This window comes from Setaria viridis, chromosome 2 (genome assembly GCF_005286985.2).
Source record: "Setaria viridis chromosome 2, Setaria_viridis_v4.0, whole genome shotgun sequence".
NCBI lineage: Eukaryota > Viridiplantae > Streptophyta > Magnoliopsida > Poales > Poaceae > Setaria > Setaria viridis.
The window spans coordinates 42,529,402-42,543,781 of NC_048264.2; the positions used below are offsets into that span (position 1 = coordinate 42,529,402).

Consider the following 14,380-nt stretch of genomic DNA (forward strand, 5'->3'; position numbering starts at 1 on the left):
GCCCAGGGTCATAAATCGCAATTCGCCACCACTATATAGTGGTAGCGGGTAGGGTTTGGGTTTACGGCCATTTCTAGGTTTCCGTCTCGCCGCCGTCGCCACTTGTAGCGCTCGCTCTCCATTCTCGCCGCCGCGCCGTCCGTCGCCATGGGCCGCATGTACGGCCCCGGGAAGGGCATGTCCTCGTCGGTGCTGCCCTACGCTCGCTCCGCGCCCGGGTGGGTCAGGTCGTCCGCGGCGGAGGTGGAGGACATGATCGTGCGCGCCGCCAAGAAGGGCCAGCAGCCGTCGCAGATCGGCACGCTTCTCCGCGACGCGCACGGCGTGCCGCTGGTCCACGGCGTCACGGGCGGCAAGATCCTGCGCGTGCTCAGGGCCCGCGGCCTCGCGCCGGAGGTGCCCGAGGACCTCTACTTCCTCATCAAGAAGGCCGTCGCGATCAGGAAGCACCTGGACAGGAACCGGACGGACGTGGACGCCAAGTTCCGCCTCATCCTCGTCGAGAGCAGGGTCCACCGCCTCGCCCGCTACTACCGCCGCGCCAAGAAGATCCCCGCCTCCTGGAAGTACGAATCCACCGCCGCCAGCACTCTGGTGGCATGAGTGATGGGTTCGTTTGATTTGAGCTTCTCGGTTCCTGTGAATTGATTCTCTACAGCTATGGAGTTTACCTTAATCCTAAGTTAAGTTATAGTGGTAGTACTTTTTGGTATGTAAGGTGTTAAATTTATCTACATTATGCACCTGGGAAGAAGTATTTATCTTGAGAGTTTATGAGACTGGATCAGGTTTTAGTCCTTGGGAGCTAGATTATTAAAAATGGTTTGGAGTTGGGTTTAACCCTGAGTAGGTTGGTAATACTCTGTATGGAGGTATGCTCATCGAAAGTTCAGAATGAAGCAAGAGACTTGGTGGTATTCTGTTTGCACGTTTTCCTCTTTGTTATGTTGATTGCACAATTGATACGTGGTACTTTGTTTTTTATATAACTTAACCAGTTATCTATTCTACATTGTTTGGTAAGAGGCTGGACTGCTGGACAGCAGCATTGGTTGAGAACTCTAGGGAGAAATGTTGATACTTGGGTTATTTTGGTTTCCTTATTACATATTTTCGATTGATCTGTGCAATGTGTTCTGTTTGGCTGTCCAATTTTAAAGTTTTAGGTTTTGGTTCTACAAGCACATACGGGTGCATGGGGTGCTTTCAATGGAAAAATTGGGATGTAATGCCAGTTTGATTTAAATGTTACAGATTTGGATCCAAATGCCCAAGAAGTAATCTTTGGTTGGTAGGTAGTGTTCTCTAGTTTCTAGTGATGTATGGTCATGATCCTTTTTTGCTGTAATTTATCTCTTGTACATGGTCTGAGAGGGGCATCGCTAAGAAGCTTAAAAAGTTGTCAGAGTACTGGTGGTTTTGTTTCTATTTGGTTCTAGTGCCATTAATTTAGGTCCATGTCAGGTGACCATGCAGCGGTTGTTCTATTCTATTTTCAGAGTAATTTAATTAGGTGATCTTGATGGTTGAAATCTCCTTGTTAGGATATTATGCAATTTGGAGTGAGTATTACTCTTGCATTTTAGAGATTTGGGTGGGAAGGTTTTGTGTCATTGAATTTGGCTCCTGGCTGTAATGTCGCAGCATCCAGAGGTCATCTGGTGAGTTACTGGGGTCAATTTTTGGGTTAGCAGCATATCTATGTTCAGAGCATGTCTGCCTCTGATTTGGCTGTTTCCTTGCTGAGGGTCCAGCAACATGGCTGCCTTCACTAACAGCCCACTAGGGATTCTTGGGGAAATTGTTTCTTTTAAGAATTTGAGCCCAAAATGATTCAAGACTGATATTTTTTGTTTAATTTAAATCTTGTACATTGGGTGAGAGGAGTATCACTAACAACCTTCCGAAGACTTGCTTTCAGAGTAGTGGTATTCCCGCTTCTGTTTGGTTGCTTGTTCCACTAAATTTAGGTCCAAGAGCTGTACATAATTTGCCTATATTGAGTGGTAAGCCTGAATGTCGGTAACTCCATATCTGGTCATCATGCAATGTGGAGTGACCATTTGCATTTGCATTGTCGAGCTAAAACTATTGAGTGGCAAGGTTTTTTTAGTTGACATTTCTTTGTTTTGGGCTTTTGGCTTGCTGCCATATTGTAGTGTCAAAAGATCACTGGGCAGTTTTTAGGTTGATCATTAGGGCAGGTCTACTTCTTGATTGGGCTGTGCTAAGGATCCAGTGTAACATGGTGTCATAGTATAGCTATTATCTCCACACTACCAGCCCACTTGTAACACTTGGTGAAATTGTTTTGAGAATCTTTTGACCATAATGATTCTGGAGCTGGGGGCAAAGTATCTAGCTAGACTTTATAGTAGTTTGTGATCATATCCCAAAGATCTGATAATCTGATACACAATCCCTTTAGTCCAACATGTGTAGGGTGCTTAACATGTAACAACCAGACATGTCGTCATCAGTTGTTTGCGCATATATTAGTGGTTTGCATATAAGATTTAGGGCTTAATTAGAAAGGCTAGCTGCAGCCATGCTTGACAATGATTGACCAAATAAAGCGTCCGCGCTTTATCATGCGGATGCCCTGTTGGCTGGTGCTTGCAGCGCTGGGAATCGTTGTCGCATGTACGCCGCTGGTCGAAATAATTCTGCATGATTTTCTATCCAGTTGGATGCTTGATTTGAATTGATCAAGGAGATCGTCTGCACTCGCTGTCTGGATTTCTGTGGTATTATTCTTTTTTTGTGCAAAGCTGTTGAACAGGGATTCGGAGTGTTGAAGGGTTTGGACTGTTTTGATCGCTGCTCCTAACTCCTTCAGAGTTGGTTTCAGTTGCTGAAACTGCTGTGCATGATTTCAACTTTCAAGTAACGAGAAACTCTTATCTTTTGGTGAATGATTCAATCAAGTTGGATGGTTGGTTTGCATATATCTTACTGGATGTGCAGACTAGTTTTTGGGAGAGATGCTGCTCAACATAATGCTATGTGTTGGACCACTTAACCACTAGTTTACCACTACTACTGTGTGCCTGTGTGGGTAGGCTTAGTTTATCTTGGATGCTGGGCTTGGATAGTTCATCTTATTGGTAGGCCATGCTTTGGTACTCATGTTTGCACATGTTACCAAACATACATGTACTGCTGACTGCTGAGGTGAGGTCAAAGTCGATGCATCGAGATGCCATCTACTGCTCAGTTTCAGATGTGGTCTGATGGAGAAAATTGAGTTTAACTGAAAACGTACTCGCATGTTCTGGTCAAACCCAGGCAAGAATTCCCTGATGCTGCCAAGTGCCAGGATAAACAAGGACATTGCTGGTACACTTGCCGTGGTATTGAATTGAGCACGCCATTTGTTTATGGAATAAACAAGAGATCGCCGGACATGTTGCCATGGCGCCGTCTGATCGGACAGTTCATCGCCGGGCATTTTTTATGGCTGGATCCAACAGCTTCCCAGCATGCAAATCTGCATAAATGTACATGCTCATTCAGACAGTTGCGTGTCCACAGCATCTCGCAAAGTCTCATCGGCTTACATCTCTTCTGCCTCCAGTGCTAGTCATCTCTCTTCCTGTTCCTCCTGCTCGCGTTTCTTCTTCTTCTTCTTCTTCTTGTTGCCATGGCCAGCCTCGTGCACCAGGCGTCCATGCCGGCGAGGGCGATGCCGGCGTGCGACGAGGAGCTCGTCCCGCAGGGCTTCAGCTGCTTCGGGCGCTCGCTGTCTCGGGCGTCGTCGTCGAGCCGGCTCGAGTACAGGGCGCTGCAGCAGCAGCAGCAGCAGGAGCAGGGCGAGGAGAGGTGCGCCGCGCAGGACGCGTGGTCGGCGCGCGCCAAGCTGCGGTGGAAGGCCGTGGCGCACGAGATCATGGCGAAAGGCGGTGGCGGCGGCGCGCGGCGGAGGAAGCAGCAGCTCGCGGCGTTCAGCTACGACTCCAGGAGCTACGCGCTCAACTTCGACCAGGGCGCCGCCGAGTAGCAGCTGCAGCAGCGTGTCTGCACGCGGCCGGCCGACCCGGCGAATGGTGCGGGTCGGCAGAGCCTGAAACAGCACGGTGGCGTGTGCGTGGGTTCGTGCACGGCGACAGGTCGGCGAGGGAGCAGGCGGCTGTTGATGATGCCGTCCGCTGCGGAGGTGGAGGACGGCAGGACGCGATCGTGGCGCTGCGCAAGGAGGGCGACATGCCGTCGAACATCGCGGCACGGTGCTCCGCGTCCTCCTCTGGTGCTTAACGTTTCTGCAGTGTTGAGAAATGCAGTGGGGATCACCGTAGCAGGCTGTGAGGAGTGAAATAGCTATTGCTAGCTGTTGTGGGAACGTTGCAAGGAAAATTGTTTGCAAATTTTGTTTAGAGTTTGTGACATCACTGTTTTTTTCCCCCCATTTAGGAGTGAAATAAACCATCCGGGAATTGTTGTCGCATGTACGCTGCCGGTTTGCCTTAATGCTGCATGATTTTCAATCCAGTTGGATGCTTGATCTGAATGGATTGCAGGTATCTCTGCACTCTTGCTGTTTGGATTGGTTTGTGATTCTCTTGGCTCAAATCTGTTCAGCTGGCATTAGATGTGTTGCAGTTTTTGGCTGCTCTGATCATTGGTCTGTCTTCTTTAGGTGGTTCCTCAATTCCGCAGGAAAACTTATTTAAGTTTCCGACTGCAGCGCATCAATCTACCAATGCTTGAGGGCGAAAAACCGCGCAAGCGCACATGGTTAAATAGGACAGCAAATATCAAACAAATAAATTATTTGGCGTGCATATGCTTAATGGCACGATATAATAAACCGCCATAACATTTTACCATTACAACTGTTTTCCTTTGCAAATGAGTGCTGAAAATCCTTTGAAGAAAAGATACAGCTCCGAAACTGGAGTGCACCAAAGTACCAGACACAATCCTTGAACTCAGACAAGTTCGGTGCCGTCGCCCTGGATGCAGAAGCGGAGACAGTCCACAGCAGTACGCGGGCCTAACGGACGGTAGTGCCAAGGTTCTTTGCTTCCATCTGTAACATTGTACCCCCGGGTCTCCCCGTCACTATCAACCCCAAGATAGATGGTGTTAGGAGTGACAGGGGCAAAGGCATCTTCTCGATCTCGATCATATTCACAGTATAGCATTCTTCCTCCCCCGTCACTGGATCATGCTCGACGAGGTCCGCGCGCGCTCCCGCCGCCACCGCTTCCTTAACGTCTCCACCGGTGAGTACATCAGGATGGACAATCCCGGAGCTCGACGACCACAGGTTGCTCACGCTCACCCCCGAGGGCCTCCTCCTGCTGCTCCACGAAGCCACCCTGGTCGTCCGCCTGCTTAATCCGCTCACACACCAGTTCACCGACTTTCCCCGGTTGACCGAGCTCCTGCAAGCTAGGGGCTATGAGTCGGCACGAAGTCTTCAGGTGTATGGTGCTGGCCTTGTTGCCGATGCCTCCACAGTGGCAGTATGTTTCTCTTGTCCCATGGTGCTTGCTGTTGCTAAGCCCGGCGGCAAGAGCTGGACCGTGATCAACGACGACTACATGAATTCGGTCTTGCCTTTTGCGGGGCGTTTCTACTGTGCCACCTACAGGGGTGTCATGGTGGTGAATATCACTTCAGATCAGCAGCCGCCAATGCTGCTGATGGTCGCTGAACTGAGCGAGTCATTTTATTTCTCCAAAATGGCGCACAGCTCTCACCTGGTGGACAATGGTGGGGAGTTGATGCTGGTGCACCGATGTCTGGACAGCAACTATAAGAGAAAGTATGATGTTTATAGAGTGGATTTTGAAGCTGGACTCCTGATGCCGGTCAAGAGCTTCAACGGGTGTGCCGTGTTCATGGGCATGAGCCGCACAATCTCTGTATCAGCAGGGGTCTTTCCCTCTATCACTGCTGACATAATCTAACTGGCGTGCGAATGTGATAGGCAAATTCTGGGGTACAATATTGCAGATGGAAGCAGAGTACCTTGCCAATGCGGTCCAATTCCTGATGGGTGGGTATGCCCGGATAGCATTATCGACTGCCTGTGCAACTGCATCCAGGGCATCGGCGACCGACTTGCCTGAGCTCACGTATATTGCTGTGTTTGCTGCGAATCTGGATCTCGAGCTGCATTCCTTTAAGCTGTACCTGGTTTTGTCGTGCCTTTGAGCATAGAGCTTTTTTGGGGGTACAAATATAATTTTGCGGCACCTATTCCCAACATTTGTACCTCAACAAATAATGTATCAACGCATATTTATATTTGGTACAAGCATTTAGCATGTGTACTTGCCTTAGTTCCAACTGCTCGAGTACGCCCCGTTTAGCTTATTTGAAGGAACTGCGAACAACTTGATTGCCTGAATCTATTTGCACGATCATTGACGCTTGATCGGCGGCCAAGGTGGTGCATTCCAGGAGGCACCCTTGGAGTTTCTGTACTCCAGCTAGCATCTCCTCCTGGGGCGTGATCTCCATGTGCATGTGCGACCTCGCCGGCTAAGCCAGGTCCTTCGATTACTTCCGACATGCACGATGATATGCCTAGGCTTGTAATACCTGCAATACCACTGTGTGGCTGTGTTCCTGAGTCTTGATGATGCTTCAACTTGGCCCAGTTTGTTTATCTATCCCAGTTTCATGCTCCTGCCGGTATTGATTCTTCTAGAAAACCGACCGTATTTGCCTTACAAATGTATTTGCAAACGGAACTTAGAGAAGTCGAAAACCTTAGCAGGCAGAATCAACAAACTCAAGCTCGAGGTTACGCTGGCCATAAATAAAGAAGTAAAGAACGACCGGTACAGCAGACTCAACCCGTCAACCGGATATGCCCTCGACCTCGACGAATAGGTTGAACCCAACATATCATAGCTTCAACACTTACGGAGCGAAAAATAGACACAGCTCAAGCCATTAATAGTTGACAGGTGACATTCTGTACAAAGTTTGCTTCAAACGAAATCCCAATTTTGCTCTCTGGAGGCTAAGAAGCACGATGCTACGAGAAAAAGGAGCATGGCATAACACTAGTGAAGCAGATGCAAGATAGATTTGGGACCATCTTCAGTCTTCACCGAATTCTATCTGTATTCTCCACATACACCCAGCAATTGAAATCCACTCATGTACATTTACAGGCGGACAGAACTCACGTTTATTAGTTATTATGTGTAGAACAAAAAAGAAGCCGAGTAATCAACAGAATAATTTCTATAGCACGCACTGTCTCCCGACGTATCAATTGGAGCTTACAAGGAAGGCATGCTGGCACACTCCGCACTCCACTGTCTCTGAGCCAGATGTTGGAACCTGAACCTGAAGTTCCACAGCCAAATGGTACAAATGCATTATAATAGTTAATTCGCCATGTACCAAAAGCAAAATTACTAGGAGCATCTGTGAATTTGTGTTATGCACGGCCGACAGCTTACCTGAAGATGGACTGTGCAGGTAGGGCATGCAACTTCCCTCATTCTGGTACCAGATGCACCACCACCAGATACGGGACCTTTTCAAGCCGAGATTTCAGAATTCTGATGCACTGTAGTCCGTAATTTGAACTTGTAAAAGGGATGGCAAGCAAGAAGTACCTGAAGACTTGCGGTTTCGCTCCATTTCCTCCTAATGACAGCATAATTTCGTTAAAATGATTGATATCATAAACAAATTATAAGACATTTCAGCTCTATGGTTCATCTTTTTTCCCATTGGACTTTGTGAATAACCAAAATGATGCGCAAAATTTCCTGAAGGCAACTTCATGCCTTCATGGGATAAAGATCCTTATTCGAACTTTCCACAACTTCATCTAGTTATAGTTCTTGAATCGAAGTAATTGGAAGCATGCAACTTATAGCTTGCAGGTAGATTAAAACATCTGGTAAGCCTTTCAATATAATGGCCGAGTTGCAACAGCAATCTTACCATCACTGGGGAATATTGATGCTGCTCATACTAGCCTTTTTTATACCTAAGCTAGTGCCTGCTTTTGCCTTATCAATGTGCAACAAAATATGCACTAAAAAAATTTGGTTGTGAAACTGTACGCCCCCAATTTGGCCATGTTTTTGGTAAAATGATGATCTACAAAATCATATCAATGTTGCAATAATGGAAGGGACTGCCAAATTTCTGGCAGTAAAATGCACTATCCAATGAAAGCAACAAAACTTTTGACACTTTTGGCTTCAAACCAGGAATGCCCAATTAAATCAAGTGCACATGCCACTTAAATAGTTAATGAATATATGCCAGAGGAAATACCTTAAGTTTTCTAGCAAGATCTCCATGACTCTGCACGGTTGCAGATCTGCTGGTAGCTTCCTTAGCCATGCTAAGCCTTTGAGTGACCTCAGCCTGTAAGATATAAGAACCAACCATTATGAGCGCATGGCATAGCAACTCTACCAACAGCCAAGCATAGTTCCATATAAACCTATCTGAAATACTAATAGTGTCTTATGCAATGAAATTATTGCCTAAAATAGAACTACTACTCCCTCCGTCCCAATTTATAGGTCATTTTGGCTTTTCTAGCTGCATAGTTTTAGCTATGCACTTAGATATATGCTTACGTCTAGATACACGGTAAATACTATGAATCTAGAAAAGCCAAAACAACCTATGATTTGAAACCGAGGGAGTAACTTAATAGAACAAAACATATAGGTAGAAAAACACAAAGCAAACATACACAACTCAGGGATGTATTTAAGTCGGTACCGAAAATCCAGCAAATAAGTTGTCCAGAGCTACAGCATCTACAGGGTGAGTTATTAAGCAAAGAACAACAATAACCAAACCGCCTTAGCTATAGGGTGGGTACACTATATTGAAGTAACATTACGAAGCACATTAACAAGAGGAGCTACAGATCCAGCAGTGCAATCCTGGTTCAAAACCACTAGCAACAAAGAAGTGACAACTGACAAGTGAACTGAATATTACAAACTCGTAGCCTTGTTTTAACAATGCTGGTATTCATAAATGTGGGGTTGAAAGAGAGCTTACGAACTGAAACTAACATAGAAGCAAAGTAAGTCCAGTCAATGTGAAAAGAAGGAAATCATTGAGTAACAATTGCGTGGCGGAATGTACCATGCATCTATCACAAACTCGGACAAGCGGAGCATTATCCTCAGCTGTCAGAGCAATTCTTCCCTGACTGCATTTGTCACAGAAGATTTCACCACAGTTCCGACAATGATGCTGCAGAAAAGGAACCATCTTGATACATCAAAATTTTTACCATAAGAGATAATGAGTACATGGACAAAGATGCTATATAGATTACCCTGCGATTGAAAGGGCTAAAATCAACAGCACATGAGTGGCACTTCTTAGCAACCTCGTCTGGAACCTAAAAAGGTGACAAAAGTATATATTAAATAATGCAGACACTTAATAACAGAATAACAAGTGAAGAGACATAATAATCATAAGATTAAGAAAGGGTGATACAAGATTAATCATAAGATTAAGAAATGGTGATACAAGATGGTGAAAACTGTCAAGAAGAATTTAGAATAAGATCCATAACACTAACATAAACCAATAGAAGTAGAGGTGATGAATGTGATCTGAGGAAATGTTTAATGAGGGTTAGAGATGCATGTAATCACATACATGCAGCAGAGCACAGAAGATATTCTTATCAAAATATCATGTCAAACAACATCTGCAAGAAAATAGCTACACTAGAACAGTTCCTTTAATCTTAATCGTGTAGTCAAGTAACCATTCGATATTAGGGATCAGCTTACCCAATGGTCTTTCACTTCATCAACAGGTTTTGCAAACATCCAATCAAAACCTTTCTTCTTCTCATTTGATTGAACCGTAGGATTGCCAGCATCCACAGTTCCTTTGCTTTTAGCATCTCCACCAATCTCCTTAAACTAAATACCAAAGCACAAAGTTAAGTGTTGCACAGGCAAAAAGAGCAAAATTGTTTTTCAATGCAATTACATGCATAAATGACCCACTGAACAAAATACACCACCAAGCAGATAGTCAACCTACATCTGTAGTGAAATTTATAAGAAAAAATAGGCAGGTTTCTACAGAAAACTTTCAGACAAAACATTAACAATCCCATCCAATATCCAGCTTATCCAACTTGTCTCCCTTTCCAAAACAAGAAAGTGTGCACTTCAAACACAGCAACCATTGAGATATAAATTCAAAAGGACAACATGACAGTAAAGAATAAAATGCCATTTTGGTAGTTTTATGTTATGTGAGCACATCTTAAAACTGCTGCATGCTAGCAAATTATAAACCATTCTGAAGCAACAACAAAGACAAAAAAGAACGGAAGTAGAAATATAATGGAACTTAACATCACCTCAGAATCATTTTGATTGTTTTCAGTAGATACACGAGGCCAAATATTGTCAGGGATAGGGAGAATAGTGGTGCTGCAATACCTGCACTGTTGCTGCTGTCACAGTGTCAAGCATAGTATTGGAAGTATAACTGTTTGACTTCAGCCTAATTCGTTTTGGATCAATATCCACTGATGTCTTCGCCCAGAAAGCAAATATAGTTGAATCCAAAACCTAAATAAGAACCGCAAACAGACATTAATCTCACTCACCATTGCATATTGTGTTAAAAAAAACAGACATCATTTTCATAAGAACAAGCTGGCTAACTGACCTCCCATCTCGTCAGTGAATCGAGGGGATAAATCCTTAGGGTCCTGCTTGTATCTGGATCAAGCATGCGAATTCCATCTAGACCAATCTGCAACAGCACCATCAAGACATCATCTCATGTATCAAAATGGCAATAGATTTTTCTTTTTTCATCAATGGCAACTAGTAAATGTGGGTGCAAGGGAAATTATTAAATCATAGCACGAGAATTTCATGTTTTGCCCATGATGCATAATTTCATGAATCTGATCATAACCGTACCTGGCAAAGCACATCAGTAGGGTTCCCTGCACCCTCTGGCAGCAGCTTAACCCGAAATTTCTGAGCACCACCACTCTCATCCTCATGCGTGTCCACCTTCGGAAGGGCCCTCGCGATCGCCCCAAAGCTCCCACCACCCCCACTGCCACCGCCACCACCGCTCCAGGGCTGCTGCTCCCCTCCAGATGGGACACTGATCGACCGCCCATAGTCATCAAACAGCGCGGATCCCGACCGCGCAGGGGCCGTGCCGCGCGCGCCGTACGGCTCCGAACCGCCGCCGCCGCGGTACGCGTACGCGCCCTCGTTCAGGTAATCCTCGTTGTCGTACCCCGCGGCCGGCGGCTGGTACCCGCCCCCGTAGTACGGGGCGTCGTAGGGCAGCGGCGGAGGGTTGGGCTCCGCAGCCGGTGGGGGCGTGGACTGGGTGGGCGGCGGCGTGTAGTTGTAGTACGGCTCCGGCGGGTAGGGCGCGGGGTTGGTGTGGTAGGGCGGGTACCCGACGGCGCCGTACTGGGGCTGTGGGGGCGGCGGCTGCGAGTAGGCCGGGGCGGAGGGCGGCTGGTCGGAGTAGCCTCCGCCGACGGAGTAGGGCGGCGCGGAGGCGGAGACGTAGCCGCCCGCCCCCGCCGCCGACGCGTCGGTGGCGGCTGGGTACGGGTTCGAGTCCGGGGGCGCGTACTGGTGCGGGTAGTAGTGACCGGCGGGATCGGAGGACGCGTAGTCGCCGCTCCCGTGCTGCATCTCCGGTGGCCGATCGGACGGGGGCGTGGGATCAAGGCCGGTGGCGCGGACGCCGACGAGGTCGACGGCGAATTTGATTCGATTCGTTGCGTTGCGTTTGCGTTTGCGTTTGTTGCACGGGGAAAGGAAAGGGGGAAAAGGATGGTGGGGGTTGCTGGTAGGGGGGAGGTTGACGTGTTGGTTCCCAGCCTGGGTTGTTTATTCGTTTTGGAGCGTGCACTTGCGCGGGGGCCGTTCGATTTGGCCGGCAGGTGGGAGTGGACGGCCGTGATGGACCTGTGGTGGATTCGGGCTCGCCTTTCGCGGCAGTTCGCCACGGATGCAGCTAGTTATCAAAAAAGGCGACAAATTCACCAATGTCGCAGCGTATGCACCTATTACCTATCTATTCTTAGCCCACAAGGCCAAGCTTTATCAGCGCCAGAGAGAAGAAAAGAATCAGCTACATGTGTGGACAAGTTTGATGATATCATCGACATGCACGTGAAGTTTAAAAAAATCATAACCTATAAACCAAGAACCTAACTTTAATTCTGATTACACTACTAAACTTATTATAACGATATCTTCAAAATAAACCCACACTACTATGTTTGGATGAAATTTATTTATGGATATTTTTACGAAGGTGAAAATATTTTTATGATATGTATATATATATGGAACAAATTACACGAAGTTAATTATACACACATCGAACAAATTATATGAATACATAGAACAGAAAAAAATGTATAGTACGTCTCGAACAAATTATACGAACTCAGTTCGAAAAATATGCAACCTTGATTAAATAATGTGAATAAAAAAGTTCATCCAACTATAGTTAAGTGGGATCTTGTTGGAAAGTTTTTATTGTCAAAAATTCAATGGTGCAATCAGAATTTAATTTTGATACTCGGTGTAAGATATATAGTTTTTTAAGTCCAAACAATTTTGCATGTTGGATGACATCAGCAGTTTTGTCTCTCTTACATGCATGGACCCGCTCTTCCCACACACGAAGCTGTAGAAGGCGACATGTGGTGAAATTGCAGCATATAGGGCCAGTTTGGTGGAGCTCCCACCGGCTCCGGCTCCACCTGACGCGGCATTCTTCATGTACTGTAGCTATATTGTTCACGGGAGCCAGTTTTCTCTCTCTCTCCTCCTCCCCCTCACAGACTGGCAAGGAGCCGGTGGAGCCACAAATTTTGACTCCACCGACTCCCGCTCCTCTGACACCCCTACCACGCATAGTGCATGAGCCGGAGCTGGATGGGCGGCACCGAACGAGCCTGATAGTATTCACTGTTCGCCAGTCGTGTCGTCGTTTTTTCGAGGGAGGCATAACTCTTTATTCATCAATAAAATTATAAGAGTTACAAATATCTTGAGGCAGATTTAACAGCTAAACTTGCCTATGGTGTGAGCATCTATATTGGAGCGCTTATTTTCATAAACAAAATCAGCAATACCAAACAGTGTTGCTGTAACCTTTATCTTCCTAATAATATGGCCATGAGCGACCATTTCCCCCTCTTAATTCCTCTTATTACATCAATATTATCTGAAGCTAGCATGAAGTGTTAAACCATAAGGTGTCGACGACGCCAGGCCTAACTACACGCAATAGCCTCGACACACCTAAGAGTCCACGCTCCCAGAAATTTCCAGCCGCGCCGTCGTGATTCACTGCCCGTCCGACACGGCGGGTTAGCGCGTGGACTGAACTGGGTTATGCGTATCGTGCGGGTTAGGTCCAATCAAATAACGCTAGGCCTCTACGCGCATTGGGCTTTCAACACGCACCAGCTATTGGCCCATGTATATTTAAATATATGTGGCCTGGAAGTGGAAGCGGGTTACTTATTAAATTTCCTCTAAAAAAAATAGTCCTGCATAGTAGACGGTGGAGAATTCCGTTCTGGCAAACCATAAAATCATTTCATGTCACTTTAAAGAGCTATATGCTTTACGAAGGCCAAAACATCATTTGAAGTTCTAGCTCACAAGGATACTGAATCTTTCAATTTTGTAAAAAAATGGATATATTTACAGAGTAAGTAAAGAATTGAACCGACATATCCACCACACCTAGTCCATTCCCTTGCAACGAACAAATCAAACCAAACATAATCCATTGCAGGAACCGCCAAATGTGTACTCACAAAGTCTGGGACACCGAAGCGACTCTCGAGATGACCGCGACGGCTCATCTCCTCAGAAACATAGGCGACGAATTAGGAAACCCACCCACGAATCCATACAGTCCAATCCCTAAAACCCAAAACCACCCAAATTTTATTCCTGAATCCCCCGCAATCTCACAAAGATTCCAATCCCCACAGATTTCCATTCAAAAGCCACAACGGTCAAGACCGAGTTGAATAACTTAGGGTCTGTTTGTCAGAGCTCCACGCAACTCCAGATCCTCAAAACAGCTCCACTCCCAATTTTTCCAACCAAACGGTCTAGCTCCGTGAAATCCAGATCCGGAAAAAACCCAGATCTAGCTCCTAGATCCACCAAATCCACGCAGCACCTCAAAACGCTAATTTTATAACCTCTCATGGAATTGGTGGAAATTACCCACCAATGTCATCGATTACACACCCCCGTACCGGTTCGCTTCATTTTCTTTTTTCTTTTCGCCGCCGCTCCATATTTACCCCGTCGCGCACGCTCATGGGCCACTCCGCCGCCCCGGGGCTCGACTTCGCCGCCGCGCTGGACAACGG

The 14,380-nt window shown here is 46.5% G+C and overlaps 3 protein-coding genes and 1 non-coding gene across 4 annotated transcripts; 3 read left to right on the forward strand and 1 right to left on the reverse strand.

The window, feature by feature from the left end:
* The first annotated feature begins 48 nt into the window (after positions 1–48).
* LOC117844638 (small ribosomal subunit protein uS15z) lies at positions 49–917 on the forward strand. The gene has a single exon (XM_034725371.2). It carries the CDS (start codon positions 148–150, stop codon positions 601–603), a length of 456 nt encoding a protein of 151 aa, XP_034581262.1. The 5' UTR covers positions 49–147; the 3' UTR covers positions 604–917.
* Positions 918–2,571: 1,654 nt separating this feature from the next.
* On the forward strand, positions 2,572–4,488 carry LOC117844640 (uncharacterized). The gene has a single exon (XM_034725372.2). The coding sequence runs from the start codon at positions 3,644–3,646 to the stop codon at positions 3,998–4,000; it is 357 nt and encodes a 118-aa protein (XP_034581263.1). The 5' UTR covers positions 2,572–3,643; the 3' UTR covers positions 4,001–4,488.
* Positions 4,204–6,077, forward strand: LOC117844446 (uncharacterized). The gene is made up of 4 exons (XR_011897475.1): positions 4,204–4,226; positions 4,490–4,517; positions 4,637–4,734; positions 5,137–6,077. It is a non-coding gene; the product is annotated as an uncharacterized protein (transcript).
* A 799-nt stretch (positions 6,078–6,876) lies between these two features.
* LOC117844637 (protein FREE1) lies at positions 6,877–11,825 on the reverse strand. Its single transcript, XM_034725370.2, has 10 exons — positions 10,917–11,825; positions 10,657–10,743; positions 10,425–10,556; positions 9,759–9,893; positions 9,290–9,355; positions 9,094–9,204; positions 8,260–8,352; positions 7,587–7,617; positions 7,428–7,504; positions 6,877–7,311 (listed from the first exon to the last, which is right to left on the reverse strand). The coding sequence occupies exons 1-10, from the start codon at positions 11,658–11,660 to the stop codon at positions 7,234–7,236; spliced, it is 1,554 nt and encodes a 517-aa protein (XP_034581261.1). The 5' UTR covers positions 11,661–11,825; the 3' UTR covers positions 6,877–7,233.
* Positions 11,826–14,380: the final 2,555 nt, after the last annotated feature.